Source organism: Vicia villosa, linkage group LG1 (assembly GCF_029867415.1).
Source record: "Vicia villosa cultivar HV-30 ecotype Madison, WI linkage group LG1, Vvil1.0, whole genome shotgun sequence".
NCBI lineage: Eukaryota > Viridiplantae > Streptophyta > Magnoliopsida > Fabales > Fabaceae > Vicia > Vicia villosa.
The window spans coordinates 45,886,912-45,914,076 of NC_081180.1; the positions used below are offsets into that span (position 1 = coordinate 45,886,912).

Here is a 27,165-nt window from a genome sequence, read left to right on the forward strand (position 1 = left end):
AACATCCAAAATTTGTTGACTTATGGAGTTGTTATCTTCAAAATGGCTTCATCAATTGTCATCATCAAAACCAACATGGTTATACCAGCAAGCATGTAGATCCTCATTCTACCCCTTTTTATGATGATAACACATCTCTTAGGATGGTGGTAAACAAAGAAAATGGCGGGTAAAGATTTGGAGAAATTAAATTCCCTCTCAGATAAAGAGATTAAACTTTCCTCTCCATAAGAGTATCCTTCTTTCTCTTTGGAATAATCAAAAAGCCAAGACAATAAATAAATATTACAAGCACATAGATCACGACAAAAAGACAGGAAATCATTTTTAAAAGGATGTAGTGCACATTTGAAAGATTGAACATTTTAACAGTAAAGAATGTGACATTTTAATTCGAAAGACTTAATAATTCATAAATAAAGATTTACAAAAATTAAACATTCAAAAACATCAAGAGTCGCAGGAAGGGAAAATAAAAACACAAAAGGAAGGAAAACATGAAGCAAACAAGCAAAGCAGACAAGGACTACTTAATGTCATCGTCATCACTAAATAGTCCAGGAGGCCAACGCATTCTGATTTCAGTAAGCTTGCAATCCAGGTAATCAATTTTGGTATTTGTCCAATTTATGGCTTTGATGTGAACTTACTGGTTCTTGAATAAGGTGTTGATGAAAGCTTCATTTGGTGGACTTCATGGATCTCGTATTTGAAATACTCCAAATTTAAAGGTCCTTCTTACTAAGGTGCTTGTTATTGAGGTAAAGCATGTTGACACTGAGAGTCTCCCCTTTCTCTGGTGCCTTTCTACACTAGAACTCCATTGTAGTGGTCATATTGCATCTGACCCAGGTAGTGCATTAATAGTTTGATTGATTTTTCTATTGATTCTTTCTTCCTCTTTTAAATCAAATCTAATATTTTCCATAACTTTTGTAACTAAGTGACCATATGAATACCACATATTCCTCTTTCTTCGACACTTTATCATGTGATAGATTACTCCACTAGCACAATCGATTTTTTGTTACGTGAGGTGAAATTGTTGTCATAATATATTATTTATAGTAGTGTATATTCTTTAAAAGCTAAAAATAGAAAATTAGCTTAAATAAACTTTCACAAAAACTTATTTTAAATTTAAAAAATACTTTGAATATCTTCTCACAAAAATCATTTTAAAAAAATATTTTTGTAGAAAAAGTATGATTTTTTATTATATTTAAATCTCTTACAATAATTTTCTAATTTACTGAATATTAAAATTATTTTTTAAAGTTTATCATAGATAAAATTGAAATAACTTATATTTACTTTTGAACTAGTTCTTATAAATTTTATAATAGAAAGTTTAATAAAAAAAACTTTAAAACCCACCCTAATGTTATCAAAAGTGGAATGCTGCGTTACCACTTTTCTCTATAATATTTTATTTGTCTTGTAGTCATCCTATATAACAAAATGAAAATTTTGATAGTGTACACTGAGGAAGATAGCAACAATTTTATCAACAACGAAAAACTGACTACAAAAAACAAGGGGAAATGAGAACTTACACATACGTATTTCTCCTAATAAAAAATAAAAAGCCTTTAACATTAATACATACTTTTTAATAATATTATTTTATAGTACGATTTTGTTCTTTAAAAAAAAAAGTCTAGTTGAATTTAGAAATGAGTAATGCTATTCATACACCACTTTCTACACCAAATACTTACACCCAACACTATTCACCGTATTTATACGGTGAATAGTGTTTTTTAAATAAAAATATATATTTTATGAACAGTAAAATATTATTATAATAATAAATAATTTTTTATTTTTTTAAATTTGTGTCATTAACCAACTTTATAACTTCATTAACCAACAATTTACATTGCATTAACCAAATTTGGTGACTACTGTAAAATACTGTTCATGGGTGTGAGAATAACATTATTCAAATTTGGTTAATGCAGTGTAAAAACTTGGTTAATACAATAATGAAGTTGGTTAATGCAACATCCAGGTATTAAAAATAATTTTTAGCAGTCACCAAACTTAGTTAATACAGTGTAAAAACTTGGTTAATACAGTAGTGAAGTTGGTTAATGCAAAATCCAGGTATTAAAAATAATTTTTAGCAGTCATCAAACTTGGTTAATACAGTGTAAAAATTTGGTTAATGCAATATTGAACTTGGTTAATGCACGTTTGTACATGAACAGTGTCGTCCGTAATTTTAAAAATAAAAAATATTTTTTATAAATATTATTATTTTATTTTAAAAACACTGTTCACCGTATAAATACGGTGAACAGTGTTTGGTGTAAGAATTGGGTGTAGGAATTGGGTGTCCGTTTTTAGTGTGAGAACTCTCACAACTTTGTCTTTTGGAAGATACATCTTGTTGAATTGAAGATACGTCTTTTAATGAAATGTTTTATTCGAGTCAGTGTTGAGTCACAAGAGCCAACATAGTCTCTTAATTTTGGATTGTGTTGACCTTGAAGCTAATGGAGTCCGTCATTATTTCGTTATGGAGGGCAACTCCGACCATCTTGAGACCACTCCGAGCCTGACCATCACCTATGGAGTATTCTCCCAAGTATTGTTGAGACTGTTGCTTCAGGAATAGATTTTATCGAGGCTAAGGGTCTGTTTGGTTCAAATGAGGGGAGGGGAGGGGAGGGATTTTAACAGAGGGGAGGGAAGGGGAGGGGAGGTGAGGGAATTTTTTTAATCAAATGGGTGTTTGGTTCAAACGAGGGGAGGGGAGGGGAAGGGAGGGATTTTAATTAAAAATATGTTTGGTTCAGGAGGGGAGGGGAGGGATTTTATTAATTATTTACATTTTTATCCTTATTATCTTATATAAGTGATACAATATGATATTCAAATGTGAAAAATTTACACATATTTTTTTGTTAGTAAAATTTCTAATATTGAGTGACTACAAAGTTATAATTTACTATATAACATTAAAAAATTGAGTTCACTTAATTCGAATAAATTGTTCAAAAACAAATTAAATTATATGTTGATAACAACTTTGAAATCGTAAAAAATTATTTAACACGTCAAATACATAAAATAATTTATTATTAAATATAAATGGTTTAAATCTTTTAATAAAATAAATAAATTAATTAAAATGAAAATTTAAAATTTGATATAAAAGAAAATACGATAGAATACATAACAAAATTAGAAAAAAAAATATAAACAAACATAAAAGAGTTATAAAAAAAATAAAAAAAGTGAAATGATTATGATTTATATTAAGTACAAAAATTTCAAAATAATTTGAAAGTGGAGAATAATTATAATAAATTGATAGAAGCAATCGAGAAAAATTACACAGAAGATAGCAGTAATATAAAAGAAAATAAATAATTTTGAAATATTAAAATTAAACTAAGGATATTTTAGTAAATATAGTAATTTTTTATGTATTAAAATTAAGATTCCCTCCCCTCCCCTCCAAATCCCCCCGATTCGGAGGGACGCAAAAAGTGAGGTTTGGAGGGATTTTGCTCCCCTCCCCTCCCCTCCATCTACCTCGAACCAAACACACCCCAAGTATCCTTGTGTAAAATAGGCTTATCGGTACAAATTCTATTTGAAGAAAGTAAATAAAAATTCTTTAATAATATAATTAAATTAACCAATATATCTTAGAAAGAAAGATGACAAAGTTGTACTCAACATTAAGGGCCTGTTTTATAAGACAAATTTTTAGCTAATAGTTTTTAGCTTATAGTTTATCAACTCAAATAACAATTTATATTGTTTGGTAATGATATTTTAATCACGAGCTTATAACTTATTTTGCTAGTTTATACTTTATTTTTCAGACACTATTTCAAATAGTGTTTTATCTTATAGCTTATCATTTTTTTTTCCTTTTTTATCCTTATTATTTTAACAAAAATCAACTTTCATCCTGTATAATTTATTTTAATTTAAAATGTAATAATTATGTATTAAACATCTTTTATGTCATTTTTCATTTATAAGTTTGTTGAACCCCTAATTCTACCAAACACTTCAATTAGCTTATCGCGTATCAGTCTCAACTATTTACTATAAGTTATAAGCTACCAATCATCAGCCATCAGTCATAACCTTTAAGCTATCAGCTAGTTTATCGGTCAACCACTATTTTTACCAAACAAACCCTAAAATACTTTTTCAAGTTAAGCAAAAGAAATAATAATATAATCATATTAACTAGAAAAGTTTTTTAAAAAATCTTTAAGAAATTATCAAGTTTTATTTTTCATTCATATAAAAATAAATTGCATTTCATGCTTGCTATCGAATATGCTAAAAGTAGGAATTGAAGAAATCTTTAGCTTTAAAATGACTCAGTGTTGATCATTCATGTATTTTCTAATGTGAGTATTATCACTTGGCATCTTTTAATTAAATGAAATAATAATTTAGACATTATATATTCCTTTAAATTCAAGATATATCCTACTTTTAGAGAGGAAAATGCATATGTAATAAATTCATCAATGCAGTTTCTTTGTTGATTATGACACTTGGTGAGATTCACTTCTTATTTGTGTTTTTGAAAAAAAATTCAGAGATAAGTTGGACATGTGTTAGGAGTAAATTAATGGTAAATTCATGTGTTAATAGAAGTAATTTAGTCTCCAAATCAATGCAAATTGTGATAAATCCATAGGTTTTTATTAAGAATTGAACTGAACAAGTTTAGTTCGTGCGTAAAGCAAATCGAATCACTTGTGGGTGTTGTTGTTGCAGGTTTAGAGCTGAATTGAAGCTTGAGAAGAACATGAGGAGTAAAGAGAGCTGAAAGTCTCAAAGGCAGAAGAAAAAGATGGAAATTGCAAAGGGCGCGCCGCGGAAGTCCTGTGAGGCGGCGCGAGAATATCTCTGTTTAAGGGCGCGCCGCAGGAGTTCTAGTCAGCGCCGCGCCAAAGTTTCTGTTTGTGAGCGCGTCGCGCCAGTCCGATGCCGCGCCGCGGCCTCGGCGTTAAAAGCCCAAAACTTCTATTTAAATGCCCTATCTTCCAAGAGAAAAAGAACTTTTGTGAAGAGCGAAATTAGGAGAGCAATCTGAAGGTGCAGCCACAAGCATCAATTGAAGACCAATTCTCTATCAAGCGAAGACATTCCTTTGATGAAGATGAATTCTTCCATTAATCTTTGTGTGTTCTTCATGTCTATGGAGAGCTAAACCCCTCTTGTTGAATCTAAGGTAGTAGTTAACCTATGAATATACAATACCATTAATTAATTCCTGTGAACAATTATTTGAATTCATTATCAATAAGAAATCTTGTTTTTATTCTTAAATTATCGTTGAATCTTTGATCGAAAGAAAGGATTTAACTTTTGCCCTAGGTTACTATATTGATTCAATACCAATTTGCAGAGATGGAATTGGGATTGAGTTTTCATAATTATCGTTCTTAATTACTATTATCGATATTGATATTCTGAGAGATCGAATCTCATACCGGTAAAAGTTTATCTAATTTGATTTGCAGACATGGAATCTTATTTGAGGATAAGTGAAGATAATGATTCAAAAGATTGTTCAATTGTGAATTAATTGATAATTGTATAGGAATAGGTTGATGAACCCTAAGGTTCAACATATTTCTCTAATCGTTAACAACAGTTCATTACTCGCTTTTAATTTATTGTTTACTTTTGATATTATTAGAATTATAAAACAAACCAACTCAATTTTCCTAACTCAAAATAAACAACTATAGAACGGCAGTGATATTAACCAATCCCTGTGGATACGATATATTACCGAAAATATTTACCCACAAATACTTTCAACAAATTGGCGCCGTTGCCGGGGATTGGTGTCAATATTGCACGCATTGCAATAGTTCTTATTTTGAGTTTTAATTTTTATTTTCTTATTTTAATTTTGATTTTTTTATATAAATTTTTTTTTATCTTGTTATTTCACTTGTTTGCTAGTCTTGTAGATGTTTGTTTGTCAGAATGTTTGACCCAAATACAAATGACGCGATTCATGCTCAAAACGAGATCCTTTTTCAACAAATGGAGTATCTCTTTCAAAGTGTGTCACAATTCACACCTCAAGTTAGTGAGTTTCATGATATCGGATGGGGCATACCGGAAGATGCGATGGAGTATCAGATGGCTAACCATGAATACCAACAACAAGGGTTTTCACACTATACTCAAGATTATCAAAGAGGACCCTCGGAGTTAGAGGAAACCATGAATCAATTCATGCAATTCTCTTTAACCATTCAACAAAACCGGGAAACTCAAGATGCTCAACTTACCAAATTCTTAACCGAGCAAAACGTAAGTCAAGTCTCAACTTTTCAAAACCCTACGACTTATGTAGAAACTTGCAATGCTACTTCTATAAGGAGTGTAAAAGTGATTGGTGAGGATGTTGGAAAGAAGAGAGTGGAGGAGGAAGTTGATGACAAAGAAGATGTTGTTGAAAAGGATAACATAGAGTATGTAAACATCAAGAAAAATATAGAAGTTGAGTATGAGCTCTCAATGAAGCTACCTTATCCAAGACCTCCTAAAAAAGTAGATGATGTGTTAGTCGAAGGAACAAAAAAGGAGGATCTAATCAAAGAAGTCATGAATGAGTTAGAAACTTCAAAAGTTGAAACTTTTTCAAAAGAGAATAGGGTGGACTTAGAGTTGCAGAAGAGTAGTAATGCAAATGAGCATAAACTCTCATTGGAATTACTTCCTCCACAAGTTCCTAATAAAGAAGGGAAGGAGAGTCATTGCTTTCGACCAATGGAAATGTTTAGCCGTTTGCAAATCACCATCCCATTTTTAGAAGGTTTAAAGTTAAAGCCAACATTTGTCAAGGATAGGTTCTCACCGACGAAGAAATTAACAGATAAGGAGGTTATCTCTCTTGAGGAGAGGAAAAAACAAATGAAGGAAGAGAGATCGCGAGTTGAAGTGGTAAGAATTAAGGATGAAGAAATCAAACAAGCAAACTTTAAATACTTTTGGGGTTTCACATTGGTAAGAAAAGTACCAAGGAAACGAGACAATGGTTGATGATTCAACCATGAACCGTCAAGCCATGCGACGTTAAACGAGGCACTTCGTGGGAGGTAACCCACACTTCTAATGTTTTATTTTGTTTTGTTTATTTTTATTTCAGGAAATAATAAGGGGACCTTTCTGGTGAAAGCTAGGAAGAGGCAATTGATATTGCAATACCCTCCGTGAGTCGACCCTCTCGGGATTGTTCTGAAACATTGAGGTCAATGTTTAGTTCAAGCTTGGGGGTGGATTTACTCTTTTGCATTTTTCAATTTTTTGTTTATTGTTTCTTTTATCCCCAGTTTAGAATGAGTAGTTTCTACAGCATAATGAAAATCTCAAGCAAAGTACCGACAAAGGAGCAACATGCATGAAAGTGGTAGTGAGTTATGAAATTTTTTTTTTCAAAAATTAAGTTTTCACTTTCTTTTTCAATAAGTGACAAGGCAGGTATGAATTTTCGAACTCAAGCTCCTAATGTGTGCATGAAACTTAAGGTGTTAGTAAATACTGTCAGAAGTTCTTTATGGTACATTGTTTATTGGATCAGCTTAGCCTTAACCATTGTGAGGAAAGCTTTCCATTGTTTACTATATGCAGGAGACCATCAATTATTTTGACGTGTTTGTATCATGCTAAACCGGTTGTTGCATCGTTTGTGGAAATCTGTGAAAGTGATTTAGGCCATTGTTTGAATCTGAGAGTTCTTTTAGCCTATTCTAACGTAAAACTTATTTTCTTCTATGAGAGTGTGATCCTTTGTTAACCATTCTTTGAGCCTGAGGTCAAGATAAGCATCATAATATGCACCAAGGAAAATACCTGGTGAGTTTTGATCTCAATAAAAAGTTTTGTTTCGAACCATCAACCATAAAATTTGGTGATGTGTTTTCTCTTTGACCTTTCTTAGAAAGTAGGGGAGCATTCACATAATCTAAGTACAGGTTGATCTCCAAGTTGGGGAGAGTCACATTCAAAAGAAGAGTAAGTACTTGTGGTAATCGGTGAAGGACAAAAGAAATTCGTAGCTCAAAAATATATATATATATATATATATATATATATATATATATATATATATATATATATATATATATATATATATATATATGAAAAAAAAAGAACAACGTTTGAATCTAACAGTTGTTGAAAAAAGAGAAAAAGAAAAAAAAAAACGAGCTACGAATGAGAAGAGATGAATGGGTGAGAATTAAAGTATAGAGAAGAAGGAATGAGTTATGATTTGGATGCTTCCCTAGATTAGGAACAACCCTTGATTATCTTCTTTTCTTTGAATCTAAACCGCATTACAACCCTAGAAAGACCTTCTGATTCTCAGATTCCACAAAACTTGATGCTAACAATTTGGTGAACGTATGATATGGATCTTTGTTGACTTAAGTTATTGGATGAGTGTTTAACCCCTCTTTTTCATCATACTTTTTGATGAGAGTGATTAGTGCTGATTCAATTCCAATTGTGTAGTGTTTTGAACTTCTGGAGGTAATTTGCTTTCAAAGTTTGTTTCATGTGTATATTCTGAGTTTGCAGGTAGAAGAGGAGTATTTGACTTAGTTACTGTATTGAACCACTTGAGAAAAACTTTTTGAAAAAACTTGTTGCATGATTGTCGGTAGACTTTGCTGGAGGTAAGTAATTTTGTTTAGGGACAAACAAAACTCTAAGTTGGGGAGAGTTTGTTAGGAGTAAATTAATGGTAAATTCATGTGTTAATAGAAGTAATTTAGTCTCCAAATCAATGCAAATTGTGATAAATCCATAGGTTTTTATTAAGAATTGAACTGAACAAGTTTAGTTCGTGCGTAAAGCAAATCGAATCACTTGTGGGTGTTGTTGTTGCAGGTTTAGAGCTGAATTGAAGCTTGAGAAGAACATGAGGAGTAAAGAGAGCTGAAAGTCTCAAAGGCAGAAGAAAAAGATGGAAATTGCAAAGGGCGCGCCGCGGAAGTCCTGTGAGGCGGCGCGAGAATATCTCTGTTTAAGGGCGCGCCGCAGGAGTTCTAGTCAGCGCCGCGCCAAAGTTTCTGTTTGTGAGCGCGCCGCGCCAGTCCGATGCCGCGCCGCGGCCTCGGCGTTAAAAGCCCAAAACTTCTATTTAAAAGCCCTAGCTTCCAAGAGAAAAAGAACTTTTGTGAAGAGTGAAATTAGGAGAGCAATCTGAAGGTGCATCCACAAGCATCAATTGAAGACCAATTCTCTATCAAGCGAAGACATTCCTTTGATGAAGATGAATTCTTCCATTAATCTTTATGTGTTCTTCATGTCTATGGAGAGCTAAACCCCTCTTGTTGAATCTAAGGTAGTAGTTAACCTATGAATATACAATACCATTAATTAATTCCTGTGAACAATTATTTGAATTCATTATCAATAAGAAATCTTGTTTTTATTCTTAAATTATCGTTGAATCTTTGATCGAAAGAAAGGATTTAACTTTTGCCCTGGGTTACTATATTGATTCAATACCAATTTGCAGAGATGGAATTGGGATTGAGTTTTCATAATTATCGTTCTTAATTACTATTATCGATATTGATATTCTGAGAGATCGAATCTCATACCGGTAAAAGTTTATCTAATTTGATTTGCAGACATGGAATCTTATTTGAGGATAAGTGAAGATAATGATTCAAAAGATTGTTCAATTGTGAATTAATTGATAATTGTATAGGAATAGGTTGATGAACCCTAAGGTTCAACATATTTCTCTAATCGTTAACAACAGTTCATTACTCGCTTTTAATTTATTGTTTACTTTTGATATTATTAGAATTATAAAACAAACCAACTCAATTTTCCTAACTCAAAATAAACAACTATAGAACGGCAGTGATATTAACCAATCCCTGTGGATACGATATATTACCAAAAATATTTACCCACAAATACTTTCAACAACATGTCTAACTATCATTTTTGCTAGTTATTTGATGGGTTAGGTTCCCTATCATTAAAAAAAATACAAAATTATTTTGCACACAATTTCATTTAATATCATTAAGTCAAAGCTACCAAGAAAAATGGTTAAAATTCTGGTCAACGTATTAGTCCTTCTAAATGCAAGCTTAATTGTTGAGGTACTTCTGGATCCTGGCTAAGACGTATTGTACACATTCTCATATTCAATGTGGAACAAATACCATTTAAATATCTTGAAGTTCCTATATTCAAAGACAAACCTAGAACTCATCATTTTTAGATCATATCAAATAAAGTAGTGGTCAAACTAACTATTTAGAAAGGTTGCATTCTTTCTATGATGAGTAGGGTTCAATTGATTTAGTCAGTCATAAAAGATATACTTCTGGATAGTCTTAGGATTTATGAATGTCCAATCAATATTCTTAACAAACTAGATTCTTGCATCCGAAATTTTATATGGACAGGTAGGCATAGACAATAGAAAATTGATTGTTACATCTTAGAAGACTATTTGTTTACCTTTGTCTAAAGGAGGTCTTGGTATTAGAGATATTAAGACAATAAATAAATATGGTTGTTTATCTCTTTGTTAGAATCTATTAACCATCAATAATCAATAGTCTTTTATGCTTATTAGTAGATATTTCAGGCACAAAAAACAAATCATGCATCATATTTCCTCTTCTATATGGTTTGACATTAATAATTCATTTTCCTTTCTAGAAGAACATATTAGATGGAAGATTAGTAATGAAAAAAATATTTATTTATGATCTAGGAAATAGTTGGGATACAAAATTAAATATTTACACATAGTATTGTTGGTGAATATTCAATATGCAAACTACTAAAGTCAATTCAATTATCCAAGACATTAATTGGAACATTTCTCATGGCTTATCCATTTTGCCTCCTCAAATTATTGAAGAGATTTTAAAGATTAACTTGTCATTTTATAATACTAGTGCGAATAAACTCATTTGGACAAGATCTGCAAAAGGTGATCTATCTTTTAAAGATGTTTATGAGTGTATCAGGAGGAATCACAATGAGCCTTCTTAGAAAAAATCATTTTGACATGCCTACATACCACCTGCTAAGTTATTAATGACTTGGAAGCTAATGCATATTGTTATTGCAACAAATAAAAACCTTATTCGAAGGTGCTCTCTCTGTAATCATGATGTGAAAATTATAGACCACTTATTTTTTTTAGATTCATAATGTAATCATGACTTTCATCATAATAGTTCATTGGAAAACTTGGTACATAAGAAATGATATTAGGTTTTAAATTGGTAAATTTGACTTTGATAGAGACATTATTCGTGTTAAACAATTGGACTATATGACATCTACTTCTTTCAAGAGACACATATATTCTTCAATTCACAATTTTAAAATTATTAACTATTTTGACATCAAATATCGACATCCTTCCGGACAAAGAATCATACAAGTTAATTGGTGTTTTGCTAATCATAATTGGATTAAGTGTAACACATATGGAGATTCAAGAAGAAATTTTGGAATATCAACCTCTGATCGCATATTTAGGAATAATTTATGAACAGTCATGAAAGTTTTCTTAGCTAAGATTTGGGTTTCAATCTCCTTTCAAGATGAATTGCATGAAATCATGTTTGTTATCAAATATGCTAATAGAAAAAATAGAAGAAATCTTTAACTTGAAACTGGCTCAATGTTGGTCATTTGTGCATTTTCTATGTGAATTTTATTCTTAGACATCTTTTAACTAAATGGAAGAATACTTTACACACTATATGTTCCTTTAGATTCAAAATATCTCACATTATCAAATAGAGAAATGCATGTGCAGATACATTAGGCAATGTAGATATTTTTGTTGATTATGGCACTTGGTGGAATTCATTTCCTACTTGCTTTTTAAAGTTATTTTAGAGATAAGTTGGACATGTCCAACTATCAATTTTCTAGTTGTTTGATGGGTTAGGTTTTATGTCTCCGTCTTTCTTTTTTTCCTTTTTATTCAATAATTTGTCTTTACTAAAATAATATAAAGTTAATATATAATTATATTTATTTTATAATTATATTTAGAACATTTAAAATTATTTCATAAAAATAAATTCAATTTTTAGTATTTAGACACTAAATTTTTTTTTTTAATTTCTCATTTTTTAAAATTTGTATATTTTAATTTTATTCATCCAACATTTTAAAAAATCCAAATATTGTTATATTTCTTGGGTTAAATATATTAAGCCCTGTGCCAATATAGCGAATTTTGATTTAGGCCCCCGTAAGTTTTATTTATTTATTAAAGGCCCCTTATAATTTATAAATCCTGGATTTACCTAACCCTTTTATCCCATTTGCTGACTGGGCTTTGAAGTATTAGCCACGGTGGCAATTGTTTGTTGACTGGGACAATTTATTCAATATATGAATCTAGGGTTCGTGTGTCCCCTAATTTTTTACATTTCTGGAAAAATTTTGCAGCTCTGATTCTTCTTCTTTGTCTTCGTCTCCGATTCTCCTTCTTTGTCCATCGCGTGTCATCGTCCATCAATCGGAAGCATGGTTGGATGCAGTTCTCGTGGGAGCACTCTTGATTCAGCATCGTCTTATGGTTTGCTCAGATGTCGCTGTGGTAGAGCAATGAAGATGTGGGTCGCCATCATAGTGCGAAACCCCAACCGAAAGTTCTGGAAATGCCGAGGTGCTGGGGTGAGTTTGTTTCTTTAGAAAGTTCAAATCAAGTTTTGATTTTTCTTAATGCTATCACATGTGCAACTCGTTTTTTATAGACCGAGAATAGCTGTGAATTATTCCTATGGGATGATGAAATTGGAGACTTCAACAAAGGGGAAACTGTTATTCATCCATTTTGTAAGAAGTGTGATGTACTAGAACTGCAATTGGAATCAACAACAAGCAAATTGAAGAAATTGAAGATGAAGTTTGAAGCTCAGAAAAGGAATAATATGCAGCTTAAGTTAGCAATTGTGTTGTGTTGTTTGGCTGTTGGTTTGTTTTACAATTTCATGTAATTTGTAGTTGGGTCAATATTGCCATTGTTTAGGCTTGAGGCATGTAATTTGGAATGATGAATCATGTAATTGTTCAGTACAATGTAATTTTGAAACATGTTATTAAATGAAAGTAATTTTGTTTCTGTAATTATGGTTCAATAGCATTATAAAATTCTGAATGTGTAATTCATTAAGTTGGTTCAATATTAGTACAATGTCAGTACAAAATTCTGAAACATAATGTGAAACAAAATTCAGCTTAAGTTAGCATTAAGTTGGTTCAATATTAGTACAAAATTCGAAAACATGTTATTGAATGACTGTGTTCAATAGCAATACTTTTTTTTAGCAATACATTAAGTTGGTTCAATATCACTGATTATATTAAGTTCTTAATAGCACATACAAAGTGCATAATTCAGTCATTACAAAAAATGTGCATAACAACACTGCACCAAAAGTGTTACATAATTCAGTCATAACAAAAGTATGCACAAAACGATTTCCGGCGAACTGCTACAACGCTTGAGTAAACGGCAGCAACCCTAAGAACTTTTGTTGTTGGTTTAAACTCCTAGCCTTAGGGTTAGGGACCACGACAAAGGGGATTTAGGGTTCTCTGGGTGCTCTGTGAATCGGAGATGGGGCGTGGCCGGCCAAAGAAAAAGGCGGCAACGACTCCACCGGCGAGTGTGAGAGTTTTCTCGTCAACTCTGACATCGATTGGTAAAGAAACTTCTGGTACAACGGGGAAAGTGGCAACAGGAACTCAAACCTTGGAGACCATTGTTAAGGAACCGACGATAGAAGGAAAATTAGAAACAAAGAGTATTTTGGATGAAGCAACACCAAAGCTATGGATAGATATCATTCAGGGAAACAGACTACCATCTAATGGAGCTGAACTCTCCTACACAGCACCGGTGATTGTTGATGGTGAAGTGGAAATTCAGATTGAGGAAAAGGATGTGGTATCGGAAAAAGAGTTTTGGAGGAATGCGTTAATCATGTACGCAATTGGGAATGACCTCTTGATGAACGCTGTCAAGAAATTCATGGCTACAACGTGGAATTTCGTATCTCTTCCAGAGATTTACTACAATGAGGAAGGATATTTCCTTATCAGATTCAAAACCCGCATAGATAGGGATGCAGTGCTCATGAGAGGACCGTATACTATCTTCAAGAAACAAATCCTACTGCATGAATGGAGCCCAAAATTCACCTTGCAAGATGATGTGCTAAGGGTTTTACCGATTTGGGTAATTTTCCCGCAACTTCCTCTATACTATTGGGGACCCTAAAGTATTGGAAAAATAGCCAATGATATAGGGAAACCAATAATGACAGATGAATGTACGGCGAGAAAATTGAGGGTATCGTATGCTCGGGTCCTGATTGAAGTGGATGTTACACAAGAGTTGCGGCATCAAATTATGATCAGAGATCCCCAAGGTGAAAGAATGACACAACAGGTTGATTATGAGTGAAACCTCCATTTTGTAAGAGCTGCAATAAAGTTGGTCATATGTGCAAGACAAAAGAGAAAATGCCCCGGAAATCAAAGGAAACTAAAAAAAATTGGGAACAAAAGAAAGAAACCACTGTGGTACAGAGTAAGAGTGCTGAGAGTAAGAAGTCTGAGGTTATTGAGAATGTTTCTACTGAACCCCCGGTTGAGCCTCCCTGGATAGTTGTGTCAAACATAAAGAGGAAAGGTAAAGAACCAAAGGTGATTGAAGTGGACTGCTACAATGGTTTTGAGAGCCTGCTAGGTGAATGCTCTCAACCCCTTGATATTACATGATTTGTTGGAATATTCGAGGGCTGAATAAAATTGCTAGGTGCCTTAAGGTTGGAGCCCACCTCAGAAAACATCAGGTAACCTGTATAGCTTTATTGGAAACTCAAGTTAGACTGAATAATAGTAGTCATGTTAGAAGGAGACTTGGTTTTGACTGGGATTTCATTGATAATTATGATCAACATAGCAATGGTAGAATTTCGCTTATTTGGAATCCTAAAATCTGGAATATCAAGGCTATAGATAAATCTGATCAATTGGTTCATGCTGAAGTTTTGTCTCATACAGGGGTGTTCTCTCATTACTTAACCATTGTGTTATGTGTATGCCTAAAACCAGCTTGTCAATAGACAAAAGCTCTAGGATGATATAGATAGAATTAGTAAGACTATTAATGGGCCCTGGATCTGTGCAGGTGACTTCAACAATGTGTTGAAAACTGGAGATAGGGTTGGTGGGAATGATGTTCATATTGCTGAGTATGTGGATATGGAGCAGATGATGTCTAGTAGTGGTCTTTTTGAACATGAGACGTCAGGAGCTTTCTTTACTTGGTCTAATCAACAAACTGTTAATCCCATATCCTCAAAAATAGATAGAGTTTTGATCAACACTGCTTGGTGCCATAGTTTCCCAAACAGTCATGTGGAGGTGCTAAACCCACATATCTCTGACCATTCTCCTCTCAGGATCAAGATGGAATCTACTCAAGGCTTAGGTAAAAGGAAGGCTAGATTCAAATTCTTAAACTGTGTGGCTGAGTCTCCTGAATTTCAAAGGATTATGAATACTTATTGGATTCACCATGAGGCTGGGAACCCTATGTACCATTTATGGAAGAATTTGCAGAGGCTTCAATTTCACATCAAAGGACTATCTAGGCAGACTACTGAGGGTATCAGAAAACTCAAAGATAGCCGGATGCAATTAGATAAAGCCCAATCCCTTCTTAGGTCTGATCCTTTTAACCCTGAGTTGTGCCAAAATGTTAAGAACTGGACTGAAGAGGTGATTAAACATAGTGATCTGGAGGAAAAAGTTTTACAGCAAAGAGCAAAAGAAGATTGTATTAAACTTGGAGATGGTAATAACAATTACTTTTATGCTAAGCTTAAGGCAAAAAACTCTCAAACTCATATTAAACAGTTGCAGACTGTCAATGGGATTATTCTTACTGAACCTGAAGATTTGGAAGAAGAGGTTTTGGACTTTTATACTAAGCTCATTGGGCAGTAAGCACCTAGTAGAATACATGTGAATATTCCTATTCTGAGGAGTGGTGCTCAATTAACTCGAGAACACTAAGAGATTCTCACCAGCCCTGTTACTGAAGAGGAAATATGGAATGCTGTTAAGATCCTGTGGGATAACAAAGCACCTGGTGCTGATGGATACACTACAAAATTCTTCAAAGCTAGCTGGAATATGATCAAATCTGACATTGTCAAGGCAGTGCAGGATTTCTTCACTAACAACAGACTACATAGAGCAGTAAATTGTGCTGTTGTGACTTTGATACCCAATACCAAAGAGGCTAAATCTATGAGGGAGATGAGACCAATTGCTTGCTGCACAAAATTCTACAAAATAATCTCTAAGATTCTCACCAAGAGATTGAGTACAGTCATCAACCATGTTGTTGATGATAGCCAAACTGCATTCTTGCCAGGAAAAACTATCCATGACAATATCTTGCTGGCTAATGAAATCTTGAGGGGCTATAATAGGAAGCATATATCACCCAGATGTACCTTACAAATTGATATCCAAAAAGCATATGATACTGTTGAATGGGATGCTCTTGAGCAGATTATGATTGAAATGAATTTCCCAGCTCAGTTCACAAAGTGGATCATGATAGCTGTCAGGACTGTGTCTTATAGATATATGATTAATGGTAATATGATCAGAATTCTTCAAGCCAAAAGAGGGTTAAGGCAGGGTGATCCTATATCACCCCTGCTGTTTGTCTTAACTATGGAATACTTGCATAGAACCCTTGGAGAGTTGAAAACTGATAAGGACTATCATTTTCACCCTAAGTGTGCTAAATTAGGCATCACAAATCTCTGCTTTGCTGATGATTTATTGTTGTTTTCCAGAGGAGATGAGAATTCTGTGCAAGCACTTATGAAAAGATTTGACCAATTTGCTGATTCTACTGACTTGAAAGCAAACCCAGCTAAGTGTAAAATCTACTTTGGTGGTATATATACTCAGATCCAGAACTAAATAGTTGAAGGCATCAGTTATGGTATTGGGAAGCTCCCCTTCAAATACTTGGGTGTACCTCTTGCAGCAAGGAAAATTACCATCAACCAATGCCAGCCTCTAATAAATAGAATGATGGAAAAGATTAATCACTAGTCTTCAAATCTTCTGAGCTATGCTGGCAGACAGCAACTGATTAGAAGCACACTAATGACAATAACTGGATATTGGATGCAGGTTTTCCCACTTCCCAAAAGTGTGATCAAAAGAGTTGATAGCATTTGTAAGAATTTTCTGTGGTCTGGAAAAGCTACTGGCAGAAAAGCTTTAGTGTCTTGGGAGGCTGTATGTCAACCAAAAAATGCTGGAGGGCTGAATCTTACTTACCTAGCTGACTGAAACAAAGCCACAATTCTTAAAATGCTATGGAACTTGCAGATGAAATCTGATAAGTTGTGGATTCGATGGTTCAGTGCCTACTATCTGAAAGGAGGTGATATCATGCATTGGCAGGTGAAAGATACACATTCTTGGATGATCAAGAGTATCATCAAGCTGAGAGATGTTGCTTTGACTAGTGATTACTGGGCAAAGAGTCTTCAAAGGCAATATTTCAAGACTAATGATATGTATACTGAGATTCATGGCAATGACATTGATAGAAACTGGAAAACAATTTTTTACCATAACTATGCCCGGCCTCGAGCATGCTTCATTATGTGGTTGGCTCTGTGGGGACGCCTTCCTACCAAGGATAAATTAGCCAAGATTCAAATGGAATGTGTAACTTCTGTGGTAAGCAGGAGAGTATTAAACACTTGTTTTTCAATTGTAGGTACATTGCCCAGATTTGGCAAAGAATCCTTACTTGGCTAGGGTATCAAATAAATAGTGGAGATTGGACACAGGAAAGCCTTTGGCTCAACATGGAATTGAAAAAGAAGGGTTGGAGGAGGGTCTTACTGAGAATGGCAGCTACAGAATCTATATACCACCTGTGGCAAGCTAGAAATGCCCTCTGTTTTGAGCAAATTGCTCCGAGTCCGGATATCGTGCATCATATCCAATCTGTAGTGTTCTTGAAGGCTCAGACCATAAATTGCTTAAAGAATCATGTTCAGCTAGATTCCTTGGAGATTAGATAATTTTCTTGTCTTGTAGTATGTTTGGTTTTGTTTGGTTGCCTGGATCTTATTTGATCGGCAGTTGTACTTGATTTGTTTTTGGTAATAAAATTATATATTTCACTCCAAAAAAAAAGTGTGCACAAAACAACATGCACCAAAAGTGTTGATTACAAAACAACATTGCACCAAAAGTGTGCATTACAAACAAAAGTAGAAAAACAGATGCTAAAATCACTTCTTTTTTGGAGTAGCCTTCTTAGGAGTACCCTTCCCTGCCTTCTTAGGGGTACCTTTAGTACCCTTCCCTGCCTCCTTAGGAGTACACCTATTCATCAGATATTTTCTAATTCATTCACAAATAGTCAAAATACGTTTATCTCTAGCAATTAAAATAATGGCATTGAAAGACTCAGCTATGTTATGCATAAGTACATCACACCTAGGATAGAAACTAAAGGTATGCTTACACCAAGATTTAGTAGGAACTGCCATTAGCCAAGTCTAAGCCTTTGGATCTACAGCCTTCAAATCATTCATCTTTAATGTCCATGCTTGTTGGTAAGTTGTCTTGGCTGCTCCCATCATCAAGTCTCTTATCAATGCCCCACCACCAAACTTTTTCTTAAAATTTGCATACAAGTGCCTCAAGCATAACCTATGTTCAATTGTTTCAAACATTTCTTCAAACACTGCAACCAGACCCTAAAAGAAATGATAAAATTTGACATTAGAAATAGGCATTGAAATAAAATTGCATACATGGCTAATTAAAATAACCTACTAGCTTTTGTTGATATGAAATAAACACATATCTTTTATCTTGTCTAATATCTTCCATTAACAATTGTATGAACCACCTCCATGATTCCTTTGTTTCTGTTTCCACCACTCCAAATGCAAAGGGGAAGTATTGGTCATTTGGGTCTCTTCCAATAGCAATCAAAAGTTGACCTCCATACTTGGTTTTCAAATGGCAACCATCTACCCCAATGAAAAGTCTACAACCATTTATAAACCCTTTTTTACACCCATCAAAACAGAAATAAAATGATCCAAACCTTGGTTGGATTGAAGTTAAAGGCCTATCTATGTTGATCTTCACAGTATTTCCAAGATTAACCCTATGCAACTCAGGTGCATACCTCCACAAGTTTGCATATTCCTTGTCCACATCTCCTTCAATGATTTTCTTTGCAATCAACTTAGCTTTCCATGCCCTACACACAGTTATGCCAACAGAATAATTTTGCCTCATGTCTTGGATTATGTCACGGATCCTTACCTTATCAGAGGTTTGCATATTTTTAACCACAACCTTAGCCACCCACTTTGAACTTGCACTTTTATTGTCTAAAACCCTAGCACATGTGTGGTTGTATTTTATAGTCTTGATGGCAAAAATGTGCTTATGGCCCACCTTAGAACAAAGCATTAAAAACCCACATTTGGCATTACATTCAACCCTCACTTTATACCCCTCATTTTTTACAAAAGTAATTTCCCTCCCATTTAATACTTTCCACTCACGGATGGCCTCTCTAAAGTAATCTAGGGTGTTGAACTCCATACCCCACTTAAACTTAAAATCCTTATTAAGCTCCTCCTTCTTAAACTGCTCAAACCCAGGGCCTTTTTCATCCTCTGAGTTATCAGGATCATAGCTCAATAAATCTTCACTAACATACTCATCATTATCACCTTTAGTCTTACTAGGAAAAGTCAAATAACCTGCTATATCAGGCCCCTCATTGACTGGTAAAGACACATCAATCTCTTCAAAACCATCAGCAAGAGTTGTGGTCCTTTCATCCTCACTGTCGTTCAACCCTTCAACAAGCTCTTCATCATTAACCTCTAAGTTACCATTATGATTCACACACCTAGAACTGTTACCATGACTAACTGCATCGTGTTCAACAAACAAAACCCCGTCTGCTTCCATCGAACACGCATACGCAGCAAAATCATAAGCATCACCGTCATTCTTAATCTAGAAATAGTTAGGATCTATTTCTACGATTTTTGTCCATAACCTAAACGACCCAGCTACGTAACCCCACCCACTTACTATGTTTTGATTGTGCTGCTGAGTCCATGTTTCAATGTGTTCCCCAGTAATAAGTGTGGATACTCCGCCTCTGTAAATCGTCTCACCATCTTGAAGCTTTACGAACTCTCCTCCATGGTGAAACACAGTATTAAACCTGACATTCAACTAAAACAAAAACGAAATGTAAGCAAAATAACAAACATAAATGCTATCCCCAAGTACGAAAGAAAGAGATGACCAGTTACCTCAGCCGATTCGACCGGTTCATCACTGTTTCCAGCCATCGCAGCTTCGTCTTCTTCGTTTTCCACTTCAGAGCTTCGCACTTTCCAAATTTTGAAAACCCTAATTCTGTGTTCACTTGTTTTGGGGGAGGGGGTAAACAACCAACATACACATTTCCAGACTTCATATAAGCCCAGACAGCAAACAATTGCCACCGTGGCCAATACTTCAAAGCCCAGTCAGCAAATGTGGTAAAAGGGTTAGGTAAATCCATGATTTATAAATTATAAGGGGCCTTTAATAAAAAAAAACTTCAGGGGGCCTAAAATAAAACTCGCTATAATGGCAGGGGGCTTAATAATTTAACCCTATTTTCTTCACAAAATAATATTCCTAAGTTCAACTCAAAAAATACTTTTCAATAATATTTATACAAAAAAATAAACACATCACATATTTATCAATAAGTAAAATGATATTATCACAATTTTTTATTATAAATCGTTTTGACATCTTCACGCGCATTAAAAAATATAATTGTGCATCCCGAAATTTTGGTATATATAGCCCGGATAAGGCTGGGTTGCACATCAATAATTTATGGTTGGCGTGATGACGATGTCGTAACTTGTGTATATTCCAGATTTACTCCTTGTCGAGATTTAGTCTTTAATAAAATATGTTATAAATGGTTAAATAAGAATGTTACATTTTTTAATGGCCATTAAGCATGCCCGGGCTATAAAATTGGGTGGTTTGGGTTATTGGATGAGGGAGTCTATATACCCACGTGAAAACCTAGAGGAACCCAAAAAAATGATGGTGACTCCTTTCTCTCCAAAAACACTTATTCTCACCATTTCCCTAAACATTTGAGGTTCTTCCTAAGCAGTATCAGAGGAATTAGCTAGTTGATGTTTTTTATAAGAATATTTGGTGTCCATCGTGGGGCTCGGTGAAACTTTCCTGGACCTCAAGATTCATTCCAATTCTAATGTGAAAGCTTTAACACTACAATGCTTTTCTGATCAATAACCTTATTATAAAAAAATTTAGTCGCATCACCAGGAGGGAAACCACAACATTGACAACTAGTTCTACTTCATCCTTATCAGAACTTGTCTCCGCGAAGTTTAGGCCAATCCCGTCCAAACACAAGTTCAATTACACATTCAATAATTTGTCAAGGGATGCAAATTCCCTTTCTCCATGGAAATAATCCATTTGTAAATGGAGAACACCTGCATCCCACAATAAGCCTGAGTTGTTGTCTTTTCTGTCGGTGCCTCCGATCCTCTTTCCATATTTTTCGATATAATTCTAATAATGACCACGCCATCGCCTATGATTCATGATCGGTTAATAGAAAATACGGGTCAATGAATCCCACGCTACACAGTATCGCCGACAATAAAGTCATGAAGCTCTCATCTCGGATTTGTTGTCATGGTCGGACTTTTCGGATCATTGCCCCCAAAAAGAAACACAATCTTGTTCGGGGGTATCTGGAGTCAAGGATCGAACAACAATGGCAACGGTTCAGGTTCAATGATTTGGAAGCTTATCTCTTTTCTTTCGTATCGCAATGAAATTATTGAAGCATCAGTAATTGCTCATGCAACTAATAAAGAGATAAATCTTCTTACTTCTTGATTCATAAAGTAAAAAATGTTATGTTAATATACCTCTGGCCCAATTAGGTGAATACACTTTTGACCGATAAGTAAAAACTGTTAGGTTATTAAACCTCCGGCATCTCAGTCAAGATACCTCTGACCTTATGTTGTTTACTTATTCTCGTCCATATGTCGGGGTCCACCTTAACCAACTAGGGGCTTACTAGACTTTATGCGATTCTCTGAGATCCATCATGATTCACCTGGGGTTGTCGGTCTGTGTTTCATACGATGAGATCCATCAAGATCTCCTAGCAGTAGGGCTCAGCCCACTGGGGCAGTGTGAATCTATACGATATAAAACTCAACTAAGGCTAAGCTAAGTTCCGTCTAGGGATGGCCGTTCTATTTTGATTTCCATTCGAACAAGTCAATTATTTATCAAAGCATTAAAATGTCAAAAAAGAATGAAACAAGATCTACTCGGGATTTGCCATTCAATGTACGTCTAAGTCTTTCATGATTTGGTTACTACTGATATTCAAAAACCTACATGGGATATTGTGATTCTAATAATAAGGCCAAGCATTGGCGTAATTAAAATGACTTAAACATGTCGAGATCCCACTGGGACTCTCTAACTTCTCTATATCTAGAACCTATAAGGTTCTACGACTTCAATAGGTCGAGATCCCACGGGGATTCTCTGACTTCTCTATATCTAGAACCTTTCGAGTTCTACGATACCTAGAGGTCGAGATCCCATCGTGGCTTTTCGACTTCTCTATGTCTAGAACCTATCGGAGTCTAAACATTAATAGATTGAGATCCCATCGGGGCTCTCTGACTTCACTAGGTCTAGAACTATTCGATTTCTACAATGTCAACGTATCAAGATCTCGCATGAGCTCTCTGATTTCTCTACATCGTGAACCCATCAGGGATCTCAGGTTTCTCCATTAAATTCATAAATCTTTCCAATATACGCCAGGGTGAATCTCTCAAAAATTGATCAATCATTAAGACCACGAATTTACGGGGAGCTGGCTCGATTAAAATACGTTTATGTCAAGTTTATATGATCTGGGATAAACTCAAAATACTTCACCCTTACAGGCCTTGTGCTTTAGGGGCTTATGTACATCCCGAAATTTTGATATATAGCCCTAATAAGGCTGGGTTGCACACCAATAATTTTTGGCTAGCACGATGCCATTTCCATAACCCATGTATAATCCGGATTTACTCCTTTCTAGGATTAACTCCCCATCTCGAACTCTGAGAAATAACACCTGATAACGCGCTTTCGTTACAATACCTCAAGGGTCAGTCAATGGTCATGAAACCGTTACAAATCTTTAATAAGATCGGTTACAAATGGTTAATAAGGCCGTTATATTTTTTAATGGCCCCTAAGCACGTCCGTGCTATAAAAGAGGATGGTAACGTGAAAGCCTAAAGGAACTAAAAAATGATGGTGACTCCTTTCTCTTCCAAATACATAGGGGTGCGAATATGCCAGACCGACTAACGGGGGTCTACGACCTAGCCTACCTAGGCTCGGGCCCAGGTCAGGCCAGACTTTTTTTTTCAATTAGAAAAGGCCTAGGATTTTTAAAGAGCCTATTTAGCTAAAAATGCTAGTCCAAAGGGCATACAAAAAGCCTTTTAAGCCTAGTAGGCTGACCTATTTATATATATATATATATATATAATTTATTATTATTATTATTATTATTATTATTATTATTATTATAATATTGTATTCATACTTTGAATTAAAATACAAAAATCAAGCTTAGTCACTTTGATGAACAGATGAAAATTAACTGCAAAAACTTTATGAATAATGTCATAAGTCATAAGTTCTCTCAAACAAATAGTATCAAAAAATTTATGTTAATTGGTAAACTTGAATAAGTCAACGCAAATAAGCAATGTGTCTTGTTGATCTTTTAATTTGTTAGTCTATTTAAACATTAGTATTTTTTATTTACCAATACTCAAATAAAATAGACTTTTATGTAGGCTCTTAGGCCAAACAGACCTCCAAAAAGGCCAGACTTAGGCCTAAAAATAAGCCTTTGATAGGCCACAGGTCAGACTTAGGCTTTGAAACTTTTGACAGGCCTGACTCAGACTTGGCAAAGCCTAGCTCGGCCCAGCCTATTTCTACCCCCTACAAATACACTGATTCTCACTATTTCCCTAAATATTCGAGGTTTTCCTTAACCAGCATCAGGAGAATTAACTAATTTATGTTTTTTTTCAAAAACAATGATCATTATTCTATAAAGAAAGAAACATTAAAATAATTTTTACAAAATTATTATTTTAATAATATTTAAATTAAAAAAATTAAAAAGTGAAAATAATAAATATTTTAACTATTTAAAAAATAATATTAATAATTTATTACTATTATTAAAAAATGACTCATAATTTAGTATAAATTCTACCTAGCGAAAGTATAATAAAATCGGATGGTGTAATAGTTACTTAAACTCACATATACAATTGTAAATTTTTAAAAATTCAAATATAAATGAAAATATTCAACTTAATTATATAACCGTTGAACTAAACATTACTAGTAACAAATTAGTTATTATAGAAAGAAAAAAAAAACATCACTTTTTTAATAGTAAATATGACTTCATTATTAAATTTTATCCTTGACTTTATTCTTCTTCTTCGATTGATACCTCCGTGTTGTCGTGTGTTGTCGCGTTGTGTAATTTTCTAAATTATCCTATGAGTTTTCCCATAGCGTGACGTAGCCTTTCTCCTATATATAACCTCCAAACCCTCTGTCTCTTCTTCCAAATTTAATCTCACACGGATAATATAGTAAATCACAATAAGAGTTTTCAAACCACAACAAACTAATTCCCAAATAACTCTTCACTCCAAATTAAACCTGGCCATGAAATCAAATCCCAAGAAAACAACAAAGGTCCTCTTTAGCTACGGCGGTAAAATCCTCCCCCGCCACACCGACGGCAAGCTCCGCTACACCGGCGGCCACACCAGAGTCCTCGCGCTCTCTCTCCCCATTTCTTTCTCAGGTTCATTTCTCATTCAATAAACCTTTATATTTATTGCTTTTATTATATTTTAATTTTATCAGTTGATTTATTTGTTCCATTCCTTTATCTTATGTAGAGTTGATGGTGAAGTTTGTGGAATTATGCGGTTCATCTGTTACACTCAAGTGTCCTTTACCGAACGGAGATTTAGAGACATTGATTTCAATCACCAGCGACGAAGATCTAGAAAATATAATCGAAGAATACGATCGAGCTTCTTCGTCTTTACCACATCCTTTGAAGATTAGAGCCATTCTTTCACCTCCCATATCTCTCAAGAAAGTAACTCCTCCACAATCTTCTTCGTCCAGCGCAACATACTCTCCGTCCGGTTCGATTTACGGATCCTCGGAATCACTGAACCGGTCTAATTACTCACCGGTTTCTCTAGGGTTTTTTGGTATTCGAAATGGGGCTGTGAAAGGTGGTTGTTACACAGGGCAACTACATGGAAGCCCTAGATTGGTATATCGCTTCGGTAATAATTATTGTCAATGATACAGAGTTATGCTGGAGAATAGAATACAAGGATATACAAAATACTGTATATTAGTTGATGATAAAAAATATGAAAGATCGGTCCCGAGATCTGGTAGGGTAGGGTGTAGATAGAGAAAAGTGATTTGTAATTGAGCTTCGGCTTCTATTTTTCATTTGCTTGAGTGTTGTTCTGTTTTCTCTGGACAATGATCAGCCAATAACCGAGCCTTATCCCATTAAGTAGTTGGATTACATTTATCAACTTTCTTCTTAATGATATATCCAGAAGTATTTTAGTAAAAATGTAACGCTTGAAATGTTTGCTAATGGAGATTCAGGTTTTCAAGCATACATAATTTTAGTTATTAATAGTTTAATACAAGCTGAATGAAACCGAGCAGGAATTCATGAGGGAGATGACCACTTATATAATTATGTAATGATTAATTATTTATTATAATGAAAATAAATTGTTAAAATTGAATAAATTATTGGAAAAAAAATTAAAATAACCATGTTTAATAAAAATAATACAGAAAAAACCAAGTTTTCGGGATAAATACCAAACAGTCTAGGTTTGGGACCCCAGACAAGTGAATACGCCAAATGAAATGGCGCATGCATGTCACACAAGCCATACCATTTGGCGCATTAGGCCAAAAATTAGGGCAAGGAATTGCTAGCCATATGGTTTGGCGCATTAGGCCATTCCTCAACACATAGGCGCCAAATGGTTTGGCTCCTATGTGTTCTCCCTTTTTTTTTTCAAAATTAACCCTATTCGGGTATTTTCGCGTACCGTTTTCTATTCCGGCCTTATATTCGCGGACCGTTTTTTATTCCGGCCTTGTATATTCGTAAAAACGTATGATAAATCGAGTTCGTTAAAGTTTCTCTTACCCTAAATAATGGTTGCGTTATCGATATCAGTTTTTTACTAAAGCTCAATTTATTGATGAAAGACCGATGAACGGTTACAAGAGTTGGTAAGCGAAACTGATACATTGCATTAAAAAAAATACAGATTATACTAAACTTGCGACGCTGTCGAGCCACGATTAGGGCATCTTTTGATATTGTGCCCCACCTGACGGCAAATGCTGCATTTTCGTTCCATTTTGTCGCGGACGTCCATTTCGGTTCTAATCCGTGTACTATTGGGACGCCCTTTTTTCTTTCGCCGCATTGCGTCGTTGTGCCAAACTACCTCTCCTTCATACTCAGGCCAGTAATCCTCCTTGGCCACCACAGGAAACGCAACACTGTAAACTCTGAGCAATGTCTGAGTCTTGTAAATCGAAGACAGTAGTGATATAACGTCGCGGTGGGCATACGCACATGCAGCTATGACGTGTGAGCAAGGCATACGAAAAGCTTGAAACCTTCCACAGTCGCACCAATCTTCGTCAAGAAGAACCCTATATTGTTGCCTTGGCAGTCCCTCATTGTGGTCAATTGTCTCGCGCACACTGAACGTGCGATTGAATCGGTCGAAAGAAGTCACCTGATGAGTGTTCGCTTTTGCCGATTGCTGTTGCATAAATTTCATGCAACTATCGCTTAAT

General features: G+C 34.6%; 2 protein-coding genes and 1 long non-coding RNA gene across 3 annotated transcripts; 2 read left to right on the forward strand and 1 right to left on the reverse strand.

Annotated features, from left to right (window-relative positions):
• Window positions 1-377: 377 nt before the first annotated feature.
• Window positions 378-982, forward strand: LOC131605345 (uncharacterized). Its single transcript, XR_009284669.1, has 2 exons — window positions 378-601; window positions 666-982. It is a non-coding gene; the product is annotated as an uncharacterized LOC131605345 (long non-coding RNA).
• A 17,659-nt stretch (window positions 983-18,641) lies between these two features.
• Window positions 18,642-20,474, reverse strand: LOC131626580 (uncharacterized). Its single transcript, XM_058897431.1, has 4 exons — window positions 20,436-20,474; window positions 20,209-20,355; window positions 18,922-20,130; window positions 18,642-18,842 (listed from the first exon to the last, which is right to left on the reverse strand). Exons 1-4 carry the CDS (start codon window positions 20,472-20,474, stop codon window positions 18,642-18,644), a joined length of 1,596 nt encoding a protein of 531 aa, XP_058753414.1.
• Window positions 20,475-24,837: 4,363 nt separating this feature from the next.
• On the forward strand, window positions 24,838-25,879 carry LOC131605348 (protein PAL OF QUIRKY-like). The gene is made up of 2 exons (XM_058877721.1): window positions 24,838-25,099; window positions 25,197-25,879. Exons 1-2 carry the CDS (start codon window positions 24,958-24,960, stop codon window positions 25,616-25,618), a joined length of 564 nt encoding a protein of 187 aa, XP_058733704.1. The 5' UTR covers window positions 24,838-24,957; the 3' UTR covers window positions 25,619-25,879.
• Window positions 25,880-27,165: the final 1,286 nt, after the last annotated feature.

Bases quoted from the DNA above. Each gene is read 5' to 3' on its own strand.
- LOC131605348 (XM_058877721.1), top strand. From the start codon at position 24,958: ATGAAATCAAATCCCAAGAAAACAACAAAGGTCCTCTTTAGCTACGGC. The intron at 25,100-25,196 runs GTTCATTTCTCA...TATCTTATGTAG, and splicing joins TCTCCCCATTTCTTTCTCAG to AGTTGATGGTGAAGTTTGTG.
- LOC131626580 (XM_058897431.1), bottom strand. From the start codon at position 20,474: ATGGCTGGAAACAGTGATGAACCGGTCGAATCGGCTGAG. The intron at 20,356-20,435 runs GTAACTGGTCAT...TTTTTGTTTTAG, and splicing joins AACCGGTCGAATCGGCTGAG to TTGAATGTCAGGTTTAATAC. The intron at 18,843-18,921 runs GTAGGTTATTTT...CATTTCTTTTAG, and splicing joins TTTCATATCAACAAAAGCTA to GGTCTGGTTGCAGTGTTTGA.